This window comes from Podarcis tiliguerta (assembly GCF_965153285.1).
Source record: "Podarcis tiliguerta genome assembly, chromosome: 5".
Lineage (NCBI taxonomy): Eukaryota > Metazoa > Chordata > Lepidosauria > Squamata > Lacertidae > Podarcis > Podarcis tiliguerta.
Genome location: NC_139538.1, coordinates 40977468 through 40994162, shown reverse-complemented (window position 1 = coordinate 40994162; position 16695 = coordinate 40977468). Strand labels below are relative to the sequence as shown.

General features: G+C 43.7%; 1 protein-coding gene across 1 annotated transcript in view; it reads right to left on the bottom strand.

Moving 5' to 3' along the window:
• HPSE2 (heparanase 2 (inactive)) overlaps positions 1 to 16695 on the bottom strand; it is a 112302-nt gene that overhangs the window by 34851 nt on the left and 60756 nt on the right. Inside the window, exon 4 of the mRNA XM_083443819.1 lies at positions 7 to 180. Coding sequence (XP_083299945.1) covers positions 7 to 180 — 174 coding nt within the window. The remainder of the gene's footprint in view (positions 1 to 6; positions 181 to 16695) is intronic.

Sequence of the window (16695 nt, the reverse complement as noted above, 5' to 3'; positions counted from 1 at the left end):
ACTCACCATTGCCCAACTCCCAGGAGATGTTGTACTTCTTGCTGGCACTGTACTTGAGCAAGCTGAGGGCATTGGAGCTGTTCCAGGAATTGTTGGGGTTCCGGCGCAGTGCGTTCAATGCAAAGATGAGGTGGAGGCCAGAACAGTCAGCAAAATTATAGAGTTTGTCTAGAGACCTGGCTGGGAAGAAACAAAACCAGCCTGAAACTCAAGTGCAAAGAACTCCAAGGTCCAGAGAGTAACCCCCATAGTTGCTGAAGTTCTTTGTCCTAGGGAACTCAGAAAAGGGTGGTAACAAAATGGTCCAGATGACGAGTTCATTATGCCAGTCTTCCCCAACCCGATTCCCTCCAGATGTTTTGGACACCCAATTCCCTTCAGTCCCAGCCTATCTGGCCAATGGTCAGGGATGATGAGACCTCTCATCTAAAACATCTGGAAGACCCCAGGTTGGGGAAGGCTACAGTGTGCTATAAATGGCCAGCAGCTGCTATTTGTTTATAAATTTTATTTTATTACCCAGTAGCAAAAGAGGATCCACTCCATCCTTTCCCAGGTTCTCCTGTTGTGAGGATATCACTCCCCCCCCCCGCCGCCAGCATTCAGATTACCCCCATCTCACTAACATGCCCAAACTTGTCTAGTTACAAGGAGTATCATACTAGATATTAGACGTGTGTGGGGATTTGGCTGTGTGAGAAAGCCCTTTATCGCTTTCTGTGGCTTCCTGGAGGCTGTCTCCAAGGTGGCTTGTGGTTTACAGAATGACACCAGACATCTCCAAGTGGCTCCTTTCTGTGCAGTCTGCTTTCCTTGGAAGCTCTGACCCAGTTTAATGAGGTTATACATCTGCAGCCGCTTCTGAGAATCGTTTTTTTTACAGACAGGTCTCCGAAGAGCAGTTATACCTTATTATTCATTTTTACAGCCTGGACTATCTTCTTGAAGAAGGAGAACAGTTAAAAAGGAATAGTTTTGTATTAAACTAAAAAGCAATTGGGGGAAAGAAATAGCTTTCGGCCTTGGAATTGGATGGCTTTTACTATCAGGAATGGGCTCCAAGCTGCAGGCAGGCCTACAGGAAGCAAGGCACTGTTGCGACCTCTTGGGAGCTTTGCTCTATGGCTCAACTTCCAAAGCATGTTAACAATCATTTACTTGTTTCTTCTCATAACAATTCTAGGGGATAAGTCACTATTATTCCCATGTTACTGGTGAAGAGCTAAGGCTAAAAGATGGTGACTCGCCTATTGCCTCATGATGGCAGACAAGGGCCTACTAGACGTAAATTCAGTGCTAGAGCCACTGGAACATAAACGAATATGGAAGAGGCCTTCATTCAGCCAATCTACACCACTAATTCTCCTTCCCCCTCCAAACTATTTATTTGAGCAAGGAAATAGATGTGCATATAAACCATTCTTGGGTGACATTTGCAGATAGCTGAAGAACAGAACTTAAATGTGCACCTCTGGAGGGAGGGGAGGAGGGAATTAGCATTAGAAACAGCTCCAAGATGTCCTTGCATGCTGTAAATGAGGCCTGCGCACAGCAGGCAAGGAGGTGGGAATCTCTGAGGTGAAAGGTTGGGGATGCTAAATAGGCCCATACGGCTGGCGGTTTGTTCTTTATGGGGCCAAAGGCTGGGTCACCCCCCCTGGGGGAATCTGCTGTCTCTCAGGTCTCAGTCACTCCTTGTTACATTGGGCTCCATTCTGTCCGGGTCACGCATTTTCTAGGGGAACCCGTGCTTTCACGAGTATCTTGGGGCCTGCAGCGTGCATGTGTTTGTGTGTTAGCGCTGTCTGAGCCAGCTCCAGGTTTTGATGGAAAATCCTGAGGAGATTTTTCCCAGCCAATTACATTATTGTTCTCGGAGAGCTCCATGTTTTCTGTGGTGAGGTGTGGGAGTAGGGAGGAGAGATGCTGCAAGCTTTAAGTGGAATCAGGTGTTGTTTCCCTGCAGGGAAGTCTGGTAAATGTCAGAGTCCTTGGAGTAACAGGTACTGGCAGATGAGCCCAGCACTTCCCACACAGAACAGCCTCCTTCCTCTCGGAATCCTGCATCCTGCCCTTTGTCCTTGGAACGGAGGTCCATGGCTACGTCAGATAGACCAGCCGCCTTCTGGGAAGCTGGCACCCACTGGCAGCAGCAGGCGTAAGGATGAGGCAATGTTTTTGAGACAAAAAAGGTGGGGCCCAGATGTCACCCAGAGTGCTTAACATCCTAGCAGCAACTACATCTCTGATGGGCCAAGCCCCACCTGCTTGGGGCCGGGAACCACGTTCAGGGCTCAGAGGATCCCACCTGTGAGTGCGCAGGTACCAGGGGAGCACGTGTTGCCATGGCGATCACTATTGTGTTTCTTAAGTAAGAAGTAGTGAAGGAAAGCAGGAGGGAGATGCAGAGAGAAGCCGTGAGTTTCCAGCACAGAGAGCTGCTCGCCTCCTCCCACTCCTCCTTTCCTGTGCTGCTGCTGATGTAATACAACAAATTTATCTGGCTCAGTGCAAGCTGCAGGGCCATTCTTTGCCCTTGAATGTAATGAATTTCTTTCCTGAAGGCAGGGACCAGCGCTTGCTAGAAAACAGTTGCTCGCTAGAGGGTCTGACAGAGCTGCCCCTCTTTTTTCTTCTGTCTCTGGGGTTTGGGCCTGGATGTTTGCCAGGTCTTCAGTAGCTGCACCTTGTCTTAGGGCTTCCAAACATTTAGAAGGTACAGCTACGGTCTTCAGGGAATACTCAGCAACTTTATACCTTGAGCTGTCAACTGATCAAAAGAAAACATTATTGCTTGTTTGGGCACTCTTTACACCAACTTGACCTGCAGAAATGAGCAACTGATCATGTTTATCTCCTGCCAGTTCCTGCATAGCAAGCTGCTCTTAAAAGCTGGTTCGACAGTTGGCAACCCTGTTAATATCAAGCCCCGGTTTCTGTTTGGTTAGGTTTCAGGCACAGCTTGCAGCCCAGTAGTATTAAAAGCAGCACTGCATAAAAGAGAAAAAATATTGCACCTGCCAGAGGGCTTCTCCTGTCCATGTCATGCAGTGATAGGAAACAGGATGCCAGGACCTGGGCCCAGCAACCCTAATGGCCGTTGTTGGTTGCTCAGAGCTTGCATCTAGCTCCAGGATATGGATTTTACTCATGACTACTATTTTTGATATACCATAATGAATGCAGAAAAGTGGGCAAAGTACCAGCAGAAATAGAGGAAACACTATGTTCTCAATTACCAGGGCTTAAATTAAACTGCTAAATTGTTTTTTTCCATCTCGCTCAGGATGGGGCTATTTTGCAAAAGTTCAAGACACTGTTTTTTTCCAGTCTTTCAACTGAAGAAACATGTTGTCCATGGAAATTTAAGAGAGCAGCCACTTGTTGCCACTTGTTAAAGACATGAGTGATGCGTCATGAGATTTCACACACTTATAGAATGGGAAGACCTGGATGAAGATACCGGCCCATTTCTAGGGTTTCCCACCCATCCTCATAAAGCCACCGACCTTTTTACAGCTCATGCATAGAGCAGCCTGATTCAAAACTGCTCAGGGCTCCTGTACCTTTAAGAGTTGTGGAGAAGATGGAATTCCAGAGGAAATTTTCAAATGCTAGGTGCATCTGCTCAAATTCCCCTTTCTACACAACTATTAAATGTGCAAAAGCCCTTTTGTATCTGGTCCTACTCCAGCATGTTGTTAAGAGCAGTCTGCCATGCAAAATGAAGCATTTGTGGAATGAAAATATAGTGATAATTCCTGCTTGTCAGGTTGTTTTTAAGTGCACAGGGAAAGGGACAGTTAAGAAGAAGAAGATTGCCAACCCTAAAAAAATACTATTTATTCTTCCAAGCCAGAAACAATTCATTTGGTTTGAGTGCAGGAGATAATTCACATTGTAAAAGAACAACAAGACTTAATACACTGTAATTTAATTTAGGTAGCCAGCCAGCCAGCTGCCCACACATTGCGTTCACATGCCAGTATGCCATCAGATCTATAAAAGTGAATGCAAACAAAAATAAAACCCAAGAACAATCTAATGAAAGCCATAACAGAAATGCCAGGCACTGAAAACAGGGACAAAAAACATATTTCTCTCCAGTGCAAAGAGATAATGGTGTTCACTTAAGAGATTTTTCCTGAAAGCCTCTTGTACCTTTAATGTTTAATAACAGCTAAAGCTTTAGCATGCTGGGGAAAGCTGCCCTTCCTGTATTTCTGCCTGTCATGCAGCTATTGAAGTCACTGGAACTGTACAGTCACCTGCTCCTGGTAAGAAAACAGCTCCAGAAGAGCTTTGCTTGTCAAGCCACGAGGGGCTTGGAAACCTCAAGTGCAAATCCAGAAGAGCTAGACATAATGAGCAGTATTCAACAAAATAATTGTACTTGCATAAAGATAGGTGCTAGCACAGTGAGACTCCCCACACCCTTTCCTCCCCTCACACATACCAGAGGGTTGTGGGGAAACCCAGAACAGATTTGGGGGAGGCATGCGGGGGAGATGGGAGGAGCGTTCCGCTGTTTAAGCAGAAATCCTTGCACTTATGGAACAATTTGCTTAGCACTATGTTGAATACAACCCAATGTTACCGAACCAACCAACAATCTGATGCTAGACAGAGGTCTAAGAAACCTGTCACTGACCTGTGGATCACAGGCCTCCATCCCCTCCTACGTTGTGACTTAGAGACTTACCTTGAATTGTATGCCCACTTGGGGTTGTTGTGTTTGCTCTCCCGACCCTCTTTTCTCCTCCCTGTTACATACATATTTGTTTTGTTCTTTTAAGCAGCCCAATGGTTTTCTCCACACCTTCTGTTAGGAAATGTGGTGGGCTGGTGGGATGGAGGCAATGTGCATTATGTTGGGGAGCAGGCATTTTGTTTCCTCCTCAACCATCCCACTACTATTTGAAGGGGTTGCTGCTAGGAAACATGGTGTTACACTATAAATGGACTGCAAAATAAATAAATATTCATTTATTCTTTACTTTGGCGAATGTTGCTTAGAGTACATGATGTGATCATGTTTTTCTCTGAAACTGCAAGGGCTAGAAACATTGCTTTAAATCAGGGTTGCAACAAGTAACTTGGTTGACAGACCAAAGATCTGTGACTGTGCATGCAGAAGGTCCATGTTCAGCTCTGGTATTTCCTGCAGCAAAGCTGGAAAAAGTCCTCTGTCTGAGACCCTGGAGAACTGCTGCCAAGTGGAAGCATGGGGTTGTGACATAGTCGTAGCTGCCTGTCTGTGTGCATGTGCATGAGACTAGAACCTCTTGATGCATTTTCTTCAAAGATGGGCAATAATCTATTGCCATAATTTTAATACTCTCTGACTCTTAGTGTGGTAAGCTACCTACTGCTATCCATGCCAATGCAGCAAAATACTGTTGGGCTTCATCCCAAAAGCTATATGCTCTGAAGATGCAGTCAGCATGCTCCACTCCTGCCTGCCTTGCGACTCTGCCAGGGTTAACTTGCATCTGGGAACTTCTGGAAAGAGAACATTTTCTAGGGGTGTTATTAAATTAAATGTTAAAAAAGCAGTTCTGAAGCACATTGTTGACGCTATTGACTGAGACACTAAATACGATAATTTCCCTTTTTCCATTTGTTTTCCTCGGCTTTAAGAATTATGCCGTTGCCACATAATTTAACATTAACAATGGCAATTCTCTGAATCACCAGGAAGGAGCCAAGAGGGTGACATCAGCTCTGAAGTGGGCTACAGGAACAGGAGGTGGCTTAGAAGTCCAATAAAGATGACTTTGGAGGAAGCAGGTTTGTTGCACAAGAGCTCCAAACCAGCTGAAATTAGTGGCTGGAAGTGCTCCAAGGCACACATCCTACCACCTGCAATTCCAGTTGCTTGATCTCAACTCTCAATGTTATTAACTACTCCTATATATAAGGGTATAATAGGAAAGGCCTACTGAAAAAAATGGACTATCTGCCATAACACCATGGGACTCACTTTGTGCCAGCACCCCAGTGCTGATCTTGCCATGAACCAGAACTCTATTTGAACTTTGACAACTTAGTTTCTGATTCTGCTTTCGGCATCCAATATCTTAACTGAATGCCAGCCACGACAGGCCATGAAACAACTGACAGAGGGATGCAGTCCACAGCTCTTGTAATTACCCCTTTCTTTCCCTCCTGCTACTGAGGCCAGTTCAGGAAATAATACATTGCAAAGCTTGCCTCCCTCTGGCTCCGCACTTGTAACTGCCCCAGGAATGCAGTTGCAGAGAGAACACTTCTCTGCTGCCAGGGCTTTTGATGACAGAATGACTGGTTTATGTGGCTGTAAGATCTGCTGTCTGAAAAGCAGCAGAATCTATTATGTGTTTCTAAGCAGTGACAGCTGGTACTGCCGTGCTGGAGTTTATGCCGGCTCTCATACAGCTTAGATCAGCCGCTCTTCTCTGAGCACCCTGATCTATCAACAAACATGGTTTCTGGAATGGTTTAAAAGCATTCCCAAGTAGGCAAGAAGTGGCTGCTTTCTGAAAAGACTCCAGATTTATAATCAGCCAAGGCATGCAGAGATAGAGAAGCAGAGGAGACACCTGAAAGGAGAAGTCCTCATAGACAAAAGCGAACCCCCAAGGTACACTGGAACACTGACACCCGTGAGACAGATAGCCAGAATAGAGTTTGCAAACAGTGAGAGATCAGGGTCTATGCAGCCTTCTTCCCATCCTGTGCACCATTCATCCATAGGTGTTAATTATGCCACAGAGAAAGCAGGACTCTGCTGTGGACAATTTTAGTGACGTACACAGCCAAATTGGTATGAGGTACTCAACAAGCACGATGTTTGCTGGTGTCCTGCGGTCATGAGAAGTTCTGGGTGGGAAAAGCATACCTGCTTCCAGGCAGGCATTATGTGAATTATTTTTACAAGGAACTGCAGGCTTCATTGATATCAGTTCATCAATGGGAGAAGTGGATATGTTCCTGTGGATACACAGGATAGCAATTTTTATCAAATTGTTTCACTCTTGCAATTTTCTTGCCTGTGACCCCCATTGCCCACATCTCATCTGGGTCTGTCGTCAAACTGTTAGTTTCATGCTCATCAGAAGGCTATTGCTACAGTAAATATGATCGGGGGCAGAGAAGCAAAATGCAGTGCTGAGAACACAAATGAATAGCTGTGCTTTGCCACAGTTCAACCATTCAGCCTAAATCCCTGTGCCAAACTAAAAGGCTAAAGCTAGATCACTCCACTCCAAGCCTCCAAGAAAAGCTATTAGATATTCCAGGAACAAAAATGGGGACTTATCTCTGAACAGTTATTGAGTTGTTGGATGGTAACTAGCATCACAAAGGAAGTCACTGAGACACAATACGAAGAATTCTGCTTGGCTGTAGCAAGAATATTAATAAATCCTGACAAGGTTCCCAATATTGCATGTGTCATGTGAGCAGTGCTCTGCCAAATAAAGGCAAGAAAGGGCAAGCGGAGAAGCAGAATGCATGTCACTAATGTAAGTAGTCTGCTATATTTAGCTTACATGTATTTTGGCATTCCTAGAGGCACTCAGTATTATGGTCCTGCTGTGCTGGGCTCCAGAATATAAGGAAGACTCCTCACACATAGCATTCTCAAATCAGATTTGGCAGGTAGTTGCAGCTCACTTGTGGAGAAAAGGAAACAGCATGGCAGCACTGTCAAGTATGATAGGTCCTGAGCAGCTTACAAAATGTGACTATTTTGTGGGTATGATTCAATCACATAATGACAAATCTAGGTTGTGTGATGAAAATGGATTTGGTGCTCTTGGGCAATAGACCAACTTCCCCTCCTAAAAGAAAACATTGTATTTTGTGGTAAAGAAGGTGATGGGGAAATGTGGAATAATGGTAAAGTCTGGAAACAGTGGGTGATAAATACCTTCTTCAATGAGCTAAATGTCAAACTATATAAAGAAGATTCCTGTGTCTAAATTTTAAGGGTTGCACACTACTCATACAAAGTAGACTGACTGAAAAAAAACTCCCCATTAATTTCTACTCTGATTAGCACTAATGTTGCATACAATCCAAAGAATCACTATTACTGAGAAAACTGCATGTTGACAATGGGATGTGCAGTAGCAGTGAAAGTTATTTGCATTAACTCTTCCCTTATGATCCGAAGGCACAAGAACCACCAGTCCAAATATACCATTTAGATAAGGTGAGCAAAGCTGTTTCCCTGTCTCAGAAACATTTGATCTCTCTGGTTTACATGATGATTCTACCCATTGAGAGGAATTTGCACCCCTATATGCAAACCCTGAAATCTGAATTGAGTGGAAATGCTGCAGATCCCCCATCCTAGCTCATTCACTGCAGAAGACAGCTGCTTCAATGGCATGGTTGAAGAAGGACCTGTAACTCACAGCCTGTGGCGAAAATACGAAATGCCTTCGGAATGATACCAATCATACAAATGCTGAGCACATTTTCAGCGTGTTTGCTTAATCATAATAAAATGCTTACCAGCCACAATAAATTAGCACATCCAATCAGCCATTTCCCCTTCAGTCCTGCAGCCCACTGGGAAAACAATTACTGAATGAGCAGATCACTACTGAAAGGCCCGACAGAGCTCTCTCAGGAAGAGCCCACACAGGCACAAAAGGGGCAGAGCCCACAAAATTATCCCTGCAACAAAGGCTGTTCCTTGGTCCTCGCATAGCAATGCACTTTTTCAAGTGAGGGCAAGAGGCTGCTAGTCTTTCAGCTGCATTTCCAGACACCACAAGAATCTAATGGATGTATTATTTCCACAGGACTCAGCCTCCACTTGGTCCACGTACATGAACATGTAGACTGTTGAGAAAACCTTTCCCTCCACACAGACCAGTCACAGCAACACACCCACCATCATTTTAGCCACTCATCACTATCAGAATGATTATTCTAAGCTGCAGGCAGAGTTGCCAAATGATCAATCAATAAATAAAAAGGCACTGGTCTAGCTGGGTGTTTTGTTTGGGATCAGTTACCAGGTGAGTGCACAGGTTTTTTGCTAGCCTCTCTTTCATATCTGTTATGTACTGAAGTTCTCACCCTGGGCCAGCAGGGGGATACTGTAGATAGTTATGCAAATGAAGGATCAAAAAGTGACGTTCAGTGATTGGATAGTTTTGTATGCAAATGAAGGATCGAAAAGTGACGTTCAGTGATTGGATAGTTTTAGAACGTTGCAACAGTCACAACTGTTCTGTAGCTCTATATAAGCAGGCTGACTGAGCTCCTCAGCATAGTTCTGTTCCAGCTTACAAAATAAAGAGCTGCTTTGGAGAAATCGCTGTGTCGTCTGCTATGTCAACCCACAACTTAACAATACCTACCCACAATGGCTGGGTTCCACCTTTGGGATCCAACTGTAGACCCAATCTGGGCTCTATATAAACCAATATGACAAATCAGTTCCATTCAAAAGTGCTGGCAGAGGCCGCCATTGCCACCTGTATGGGTGACTGGTGCTACTGCATGGTGGTAGCAGCATGCAGTAGTACTGGATGGGAGCCCAGGTTGGTGATGGGTAGCAGCCCTAACTCCTTCCAGCCTGACACTGAAAGTGTTCTCTCCTTCCTGCTAGAGGAGGCTTGGCAGGTGGTAATGGTATCACCGGCAAAGAGGATCACTGCAGGTTAAGTCTGCGGTCATTTACTATTGCATGCTGCAACAATGTATGAAAGTGATTTGCAAACTGAGTTTGTTTTTAGTTTTTAACCACCTCTGTTTCCAGGACATTTTATTAGATTTGAATCTATGTGTTCTGGATAATATGGCTATCTGCATCCTTCCAGCTTTGAAAAGCCCTGTAGAGCTGCACAAAGAAGCTTTGCTTGAGATCCTGATGGCTGTGGTCTAATAGTAATTGCACCTTAAATTCTTGATATTGAGAAAACAACATGAGAATACATTCTAGCTTGTACCTGGATAGTTTGGGGTGCTTTTCTTTTCTCTTTAGCCTTGCTCTGCAGCTGAATGCCATTACAAACAAACCTTATTGTGGCTTGCCTGATCCTGTTGTCCTCCTTTCTGTCACCCCCAACTCTTGTGGTTCTGCCAACATCACACACGTGGATCTGCCCAAGAACCAAGAGGGACTGGTGGATTTTTTACATTTCTTTTGCACACTGAGAGTTGGGCATCTGGTATTTTTCAAAACTCTAAAACATTTTAACTGAAAACTGTCCTAAGGAAAACACACACACACACACACGAAACCGGAAATGTTTCGATCTGAAATCCCTAATTAAAACCATGCTCCAAATGCTGACTTAGCCTTTAAAGAAGGAAGTTAAAGAAGAAATGTTGCTTTGCACATACATCCAAGGCAGCATTTGAATAAACCCAGTCATGGCAGGAAAATGCTCACCTAGAGCTGAAGTCATGGCCTCTGGCTACATGAAAGCAGCCCCTGAAGACTTGTGTTATGTACCTGATCACCAGCACCAAAGGTCTTATAATTTGGGAAATGACACATATCCATACTATCTACCCCCCTAATGATTCAACCCAGTGATTGTATAGTTCTTCTCAAATCTGATTGAACTTAAATGGTCATAAAAGCAAATCCCAGAGGCTGGATCAAATGCGTCCTCCCATTTTTGTACTGTTTCGGACTGTTATTACCAAATATCAACAAAACATTTTTGGACTATATTCTATAATATTACAGCTCAATGCAACTCTGTTGACATTATCCAACAGCCCTATGATTTAGTATAACTGCAGTAGAGTAGGATATCGGCTGTATCTGAAGTCTAGAACAAGGCACTGGAGGTGGCGGTGAATTTGTATTCAGTTCACATTTAAATGAGAATTTACCTAATCCACATTATCCTATACAGTGCATGGACTGAAACACAGACATCCTTTGAAATTTGCACTTCTCCAAATTTTGCAATTCAGTTCCCTAGCCACAATATTACAGTGATAAGTTGGCTCAGCATCCCAATCTAATCAGTGTGCTTTGTGTGCGTACAGTGTGCCGAGAAAGCCCTTATTTCTCAAGTACTACATTGTTGGCATCAGCTCACTTGTGTTAACCCTTCTAAAGAAAGACAACTGACCCACTACATGTTTCCACTTGTCCAACAGAAACGGATAACCTCAGATCTGCAACCCCCCACAGATGGTACCCAATATACTAAAAGCTATAGCAATGGCCGATGCAATAGTGGGCATCCTTGCCTAACCCAGTTCCTACAATATAGCTTTATCCTCTGATATCTCTCCATTTGTCTTTTCCCCTTCCTGGCCTATTTTTAAACAGGACGACTTTCTAAAGTTTAGCCTCTATGTTAGACAGTGGATGATAAGTGATGGGCCATGGTGCCTTTGCTCCAGAGAGGTGGCAAACACATTCAAAGCAATTCTTAATACACAGGAAGAGGAATGAGATGGCTTCCCCAACTCCAACAGAAACGCAGCACAGATTCTATCAACACGCCATTCTTATTACTGTTGTCTTTTGTACAAATATTACTGCCCAAATATTTTCCCTGTTTGGAGCTTATGAGTACCATTAAAGTGGAAAACAAGAAGGGAGGATTAGGTTAATGGTGTCATTGGCCTGCCCTTTGAGACAGGGATTGTACAAATATCTTGTCAGAGTTTAAACCTGATTAGATGAAAGAACGAGCTGCTACTAAAGCCCCCAAAGGAATTTGATTCCTGCCAGAGCAACTTGCAAGGAGAGACAGCTCTTGGCAGAGAGGGGAGCAAAAGGTCAACATCCCGGAGTAAAGCATTTTCAGGTTTAACTGAACACATCTTGAGCTTTATCTACTACAGTATTCCTTAAAGCCACATTTTAAAATCAAGTAATACAAATATGAACATCGCCTTAGTCAAACAAATATTCCAAAACTGAACAGCAGTTTCTAACTAAATAACTCCCCAAACCATCCATCTAATCCACACATGGCATGTAATAGAGGCAGGGGGGCAGGGACTTCTAGGCTCCTTAAATGCAGAGCACATGGGCAGCGTTTGAAGAAGCAGGCATGAAAAAAGGTGAGAGCTTGTGATGTGTACAGTAGCATTAAGGTGTCTGGTTCGACTCCCCTGTATAGTTATTGTCCTTGAATCTTCCCATTTTAATGGCAGAGCTATCAGTTTCCAAGTTTTTTTCCTGATAGCTCTGTACTTAGCCAGAAGAGTCCCATTTGCTTAATTAATTGCCCGCAAGATACAGAACTTGCTTTGATGTGTAATAAAACCTGCTACCAAGAATTTTCCAATAGAATTGTAATCCTGTTGTACGCGTGATCCTGTAGGAAATCGGCTCTTATCATTAATGTTGAGATATCTAATTTATCTCACTGCCCAGGAAAAATAATAAATGAATAGAAAGAGAACCTACCCAAATGACGCAGACACAAAACCTCCACATATAAACTAAGTAAATGAATATAAATTTTACTACCCCACATCAAATTTAATTGATCTGTAGAAAAGACTCTACAACCTGAAAAAAGAGTACTTTTGTAAACCAAGAAAATCTTTAATAAAAATTCTTTTTTTTAAAAATATCTAATTTGCACTGAAAATCTCAGGGTGGAAGGAGGAGCACTGGTAGAAATTATGTTGCTCAGTCTTCCAAACCATATGTATGTGTGTGTACTCCTCCCCCCCCCTCAAATATTCATTTCCCCTAAATCAGGCTTCCTCAAACTCAGCCCTCCAGATGTTTTGAGACTACAATTCCCATCATCCCTGACCACTGGTCCTGCTAGCTAGGGATCATGGGAGTTGTAGGTCAAAAACATCTGGATGGCCGAGGTTGAGGAAGCCTGCCCTCTACTTCCCAGAGGACCCCCAAATTTGGTGATTCAGTTCTTCAACCAACCAACCAACCAACCAACCAACCAGCCAGCCAACCAACCAACCAACGCATTTTGTAAGGCTGGCTGGCTGGCTGGCTGGTTGTTGGTTGGTTGAAGAACTGAATCACCAAATTTGGGGGTCCTCTGGGAAGTAGAGTGGGATTTAAATTTAATAAAATAATAAATAAATGAATAAAGCATCAGCCGAACAACACTGGTCAGCGAGCATATATGCATGGCACTCAGCAATTCTAAAGAAAATAAATTATATAGATTTGATGCTAAATATTGGACCTATCCAATCAGCAAGTGTTTTCTGAGAAAGCAGCTGCAGCTGCTTTTGCTTCTCCACCATGCTGGAGCACATGACTGCAGAATAGGCTATAGGCCCTTTAAATGTTGCCAACAGCTCTCCTGCGGGAGAGGGAGAGCCACTGGAAGTCAAGTGCTGACAGCCTTTTAAAGATTTTATATACGTGTTTCCCAACCGGGGGCCATATGGTTCGGGGGGCGGCAGCAAAATATTCCAAGGGGGCCAAAGTGAAAATAACATAAATAAAATATTCCAAGGGGGCCACAGAGGGAAGTGAGAAGTGAAGAAAAAAAATATCATTTTTAAATTTTAAAAAAATCCTGATTGACTGACTATCTGCTTGGCTAATCACAAGCGGGTAAGGGGGTGGCTCACCAGGGCCTAATTCTCATTTATGCCACATGTGTTTTCTTCTAACAGTCCTGCTTTGCTTCCGGCAGGAGAGGGCTATCACTGAGGCTCCCGTTTTGACCAGTAGAGCCCGTGATCCAGAACCCACTTTTGGCTGCATTGTGTATATGCTTGCAGCTCTATAACCTGACACTTTGGAGAAGAAGGGATTGGTAGTTGACATGCTTAAAATTCATATTGCATCAGATCATTCTGCATGTGCTAAGCAATGGGAGGGTTTGGGGTCAGTTCCTGTAACTTGCAGCATTTCACTGCATAGCAAGAGCCGTAAACAACTAAGTGATACCCATTCCAAAGGCCATCAAGCAAGAAGTCCTAGCTCTCTTCTCCTGCTGCCACCGAAAGCTTTAAACCAGCCTCCAACACAAAACAGAACTAGGGAGGTTTCTTGGAGTGCTTCAAAGAGGATGTATCCTCAAGGCATCTAACATTCAGACCACACTCGTCTCCAGAGCAAGATCTCAAAAGTGCAACATCTGGGAACCTTAGGATTGCAAGGTTGGTAATCATTCTCATGGGTATGAGTATGCCTTTAATACCAGTTGCTGAGAATCATAAGAGGGAGAGTGATATGCCTTGCGTATGGGCTTCCTATGAGCATCTATCTCACTGGCCTCTGTGAGACTAGATGGGTCCTAGGGTTTAGTCAGCACTGTTCTTCTAATGTTTTAATGAGCAAGAGGGACGAGCAAGACAGAAGAGGAAAGGTTCATTCATGCGAACCTTCACCAGCAGAAAGGATTCTTAGTGAGAGAGATGGATAAGAGTGAACTGCAGCAATAAGATGAGCAGGAAAAGCAAGGAGGGAGGTTATTTTTTTCACATAGGATTCACAACATTCTTCTGAAAATTCAATTTAACTGTCCTGTTCTCGTTTGCTAACCAGAACCAATTTAATTGTAAATCTACACGCAGAGCCTACGGGATTGGGGGTGGATGGAATATTTTGCAATGGTTCTTAGCTCCCAGTTGGGAGACAAGAGTGCAACTTAACTGCTTTCAATTCTGCTGTAGTAAACTTCCCAGTTTCCTGAGCAAGAGCTCCCCTCCCAACCTGGGACAGACGTTGCTCCCTTACAATATGCCCTGGGCAAAATAAAATAAAATAAAATAAGGGACTATTTTTCCTAGAGACAATAGGAAAATCCCACCTGACTTGCCTGTAGAAGACATGCAGCAGGTATCCAGTGGAGCCATTTGTTTTGGTCAAGACTGATTCCCACCATGCACACACCTACCCAAATGTGCCAGGACATTCTCAAGAGGTATGAGAAAAACCTGACTCACTTTAACTCATTTAATTCACAGTGGGAAGCCAACTAAGGCATGTTTCCATCACTGCCCACTCTCAGGAACACATTGCCAGTATCGGCATGTACAAGGGTTCCTTGGTTTCATGCCTTGTTGTGACAGTTTAGTAAACAACCTGATAAAATCAAGCACTTTCCAAAGGAAAATCCATTGCACTCAAGATCACTGGCTCGTCTGGTTCTGCTTACCATCTGCACAGGCTTATTTGGAACAACATAACAAATTTCGTTTCCTGGTCTCCTTCAATGTAAATAGGTCCATTAAGCTATAAGGGTGTTTACATTCTGGAAGATAGTTGCAGCTTTTCTTCTGATTACCCACAGCCCATAGCTAGTATTCCAGCTGCTCCTCTGCAGTCAGTGCTCTGTTACCTCCTGCTGGAAGAGGTGCTGCTTATAGGGCTGCAAGCATATACATAATGCAGCCAAAATATACAGATTTTAATAAATTGGTACATAGCTCTATGACGACTAAATTATCCAGCTTGTGACTGACACAATGGACCAGAAGGAGACTGTTTGTGCCAGCAGGTCAGGACTCAGTGTTATACAAATATTATACAAAGCAACCAGAGCTTTCCAAGCTAGTTTTATCATCAGAAAGAACACTACTCTTGAAAGTGCCAAACCCTCAAGCAGTAATATTTGGCAGACGGTGAAATTAGCAGCAATATCATAGTCTGGAAAGGCTTTGACCAGTATTTGGACATGAAATACCCAAATCAACAGCGCCATGAACTGTTGTCTTACTCTGGTTCTGGAGGCATCTTAAAAGGGTGGAGTGCATGTGTGTAAAATAATACTCTATGACCCTCATAGCACAGCATGCAATATCCTCCCACAGGGTGAGACCCAGTAGAAATGCTGTTCTGCGGGTGCCAGAGGGATCAGCTCATTCCCCTCTCCCCGCCTATAGAAAAAGCCAAGACCAAGAGAAGGTCTCCAAAAAGCCTATCTGTAATGGCTCAAGATGTTCTGGGTGTTTGGCATAAGGCTGGCAAAATAGCTCAGAGGGGTTCTTCATTATTTGCCAAGGCTGTAAAAAGGTTTTATACTCCCCGATGAACCCATGTTGTTGAAGTTTTCCTTTACTTGCATGGGGCTATTATTCACTCTTAGCCTGGCTTGTTCAGAAAAATAAGAATACCAAGTGTCCCCATTTGGAAACAATAACACAGGATAAGTCTGGGCAGTTGACTGTGGAAGCCAGGTCACACATTCCCTTTTAATGGGATCTTCAGAACATATTTTCGCAGGATTATCTTTGTGCTGGTTAGAGAGCAAATGTTTTCAAAAAGACACTCTGTCCCACAAAATGGAGGGAACTCATTAGCGGAGAGCTGACATCATAAAGTCCATCTTACTCACCACAGGCTCTTATGTTCGCTTTATATAATTATGCTGGCATGAAAACCTTGCCTTGGTCCCTCCACTCGCCTCAACTTATCAAAGCAACAAGGATTCCATCCATTAAGAGTTTGTGCTTCATGGACACCATTTCACTGCCAATCTTAGCAGAAAGAGCTCTCTGCTGTTCTTTGTATGCCTCTTCTCCCTTCTGCTTTTGTTTAATTTAGGAAAGCATTTTTAAAAGCTTTTGCACAAAGAACACTGATGCATATTGGATTTCAGTCCCATGAATACTCAAGATGGAGGCCTCAGCATTGTTACAGACAGCAGTTGTGCGAGAGAGAACTTTATGTGAGTATGATCAGTTCTCCTAGACCACAAGGATGAAGCACATGCCAATGGGCCTGCTAATCTTCTGCCAAATCCAGCACACACAATTCAAGAAAAAAGTGCTCTCATA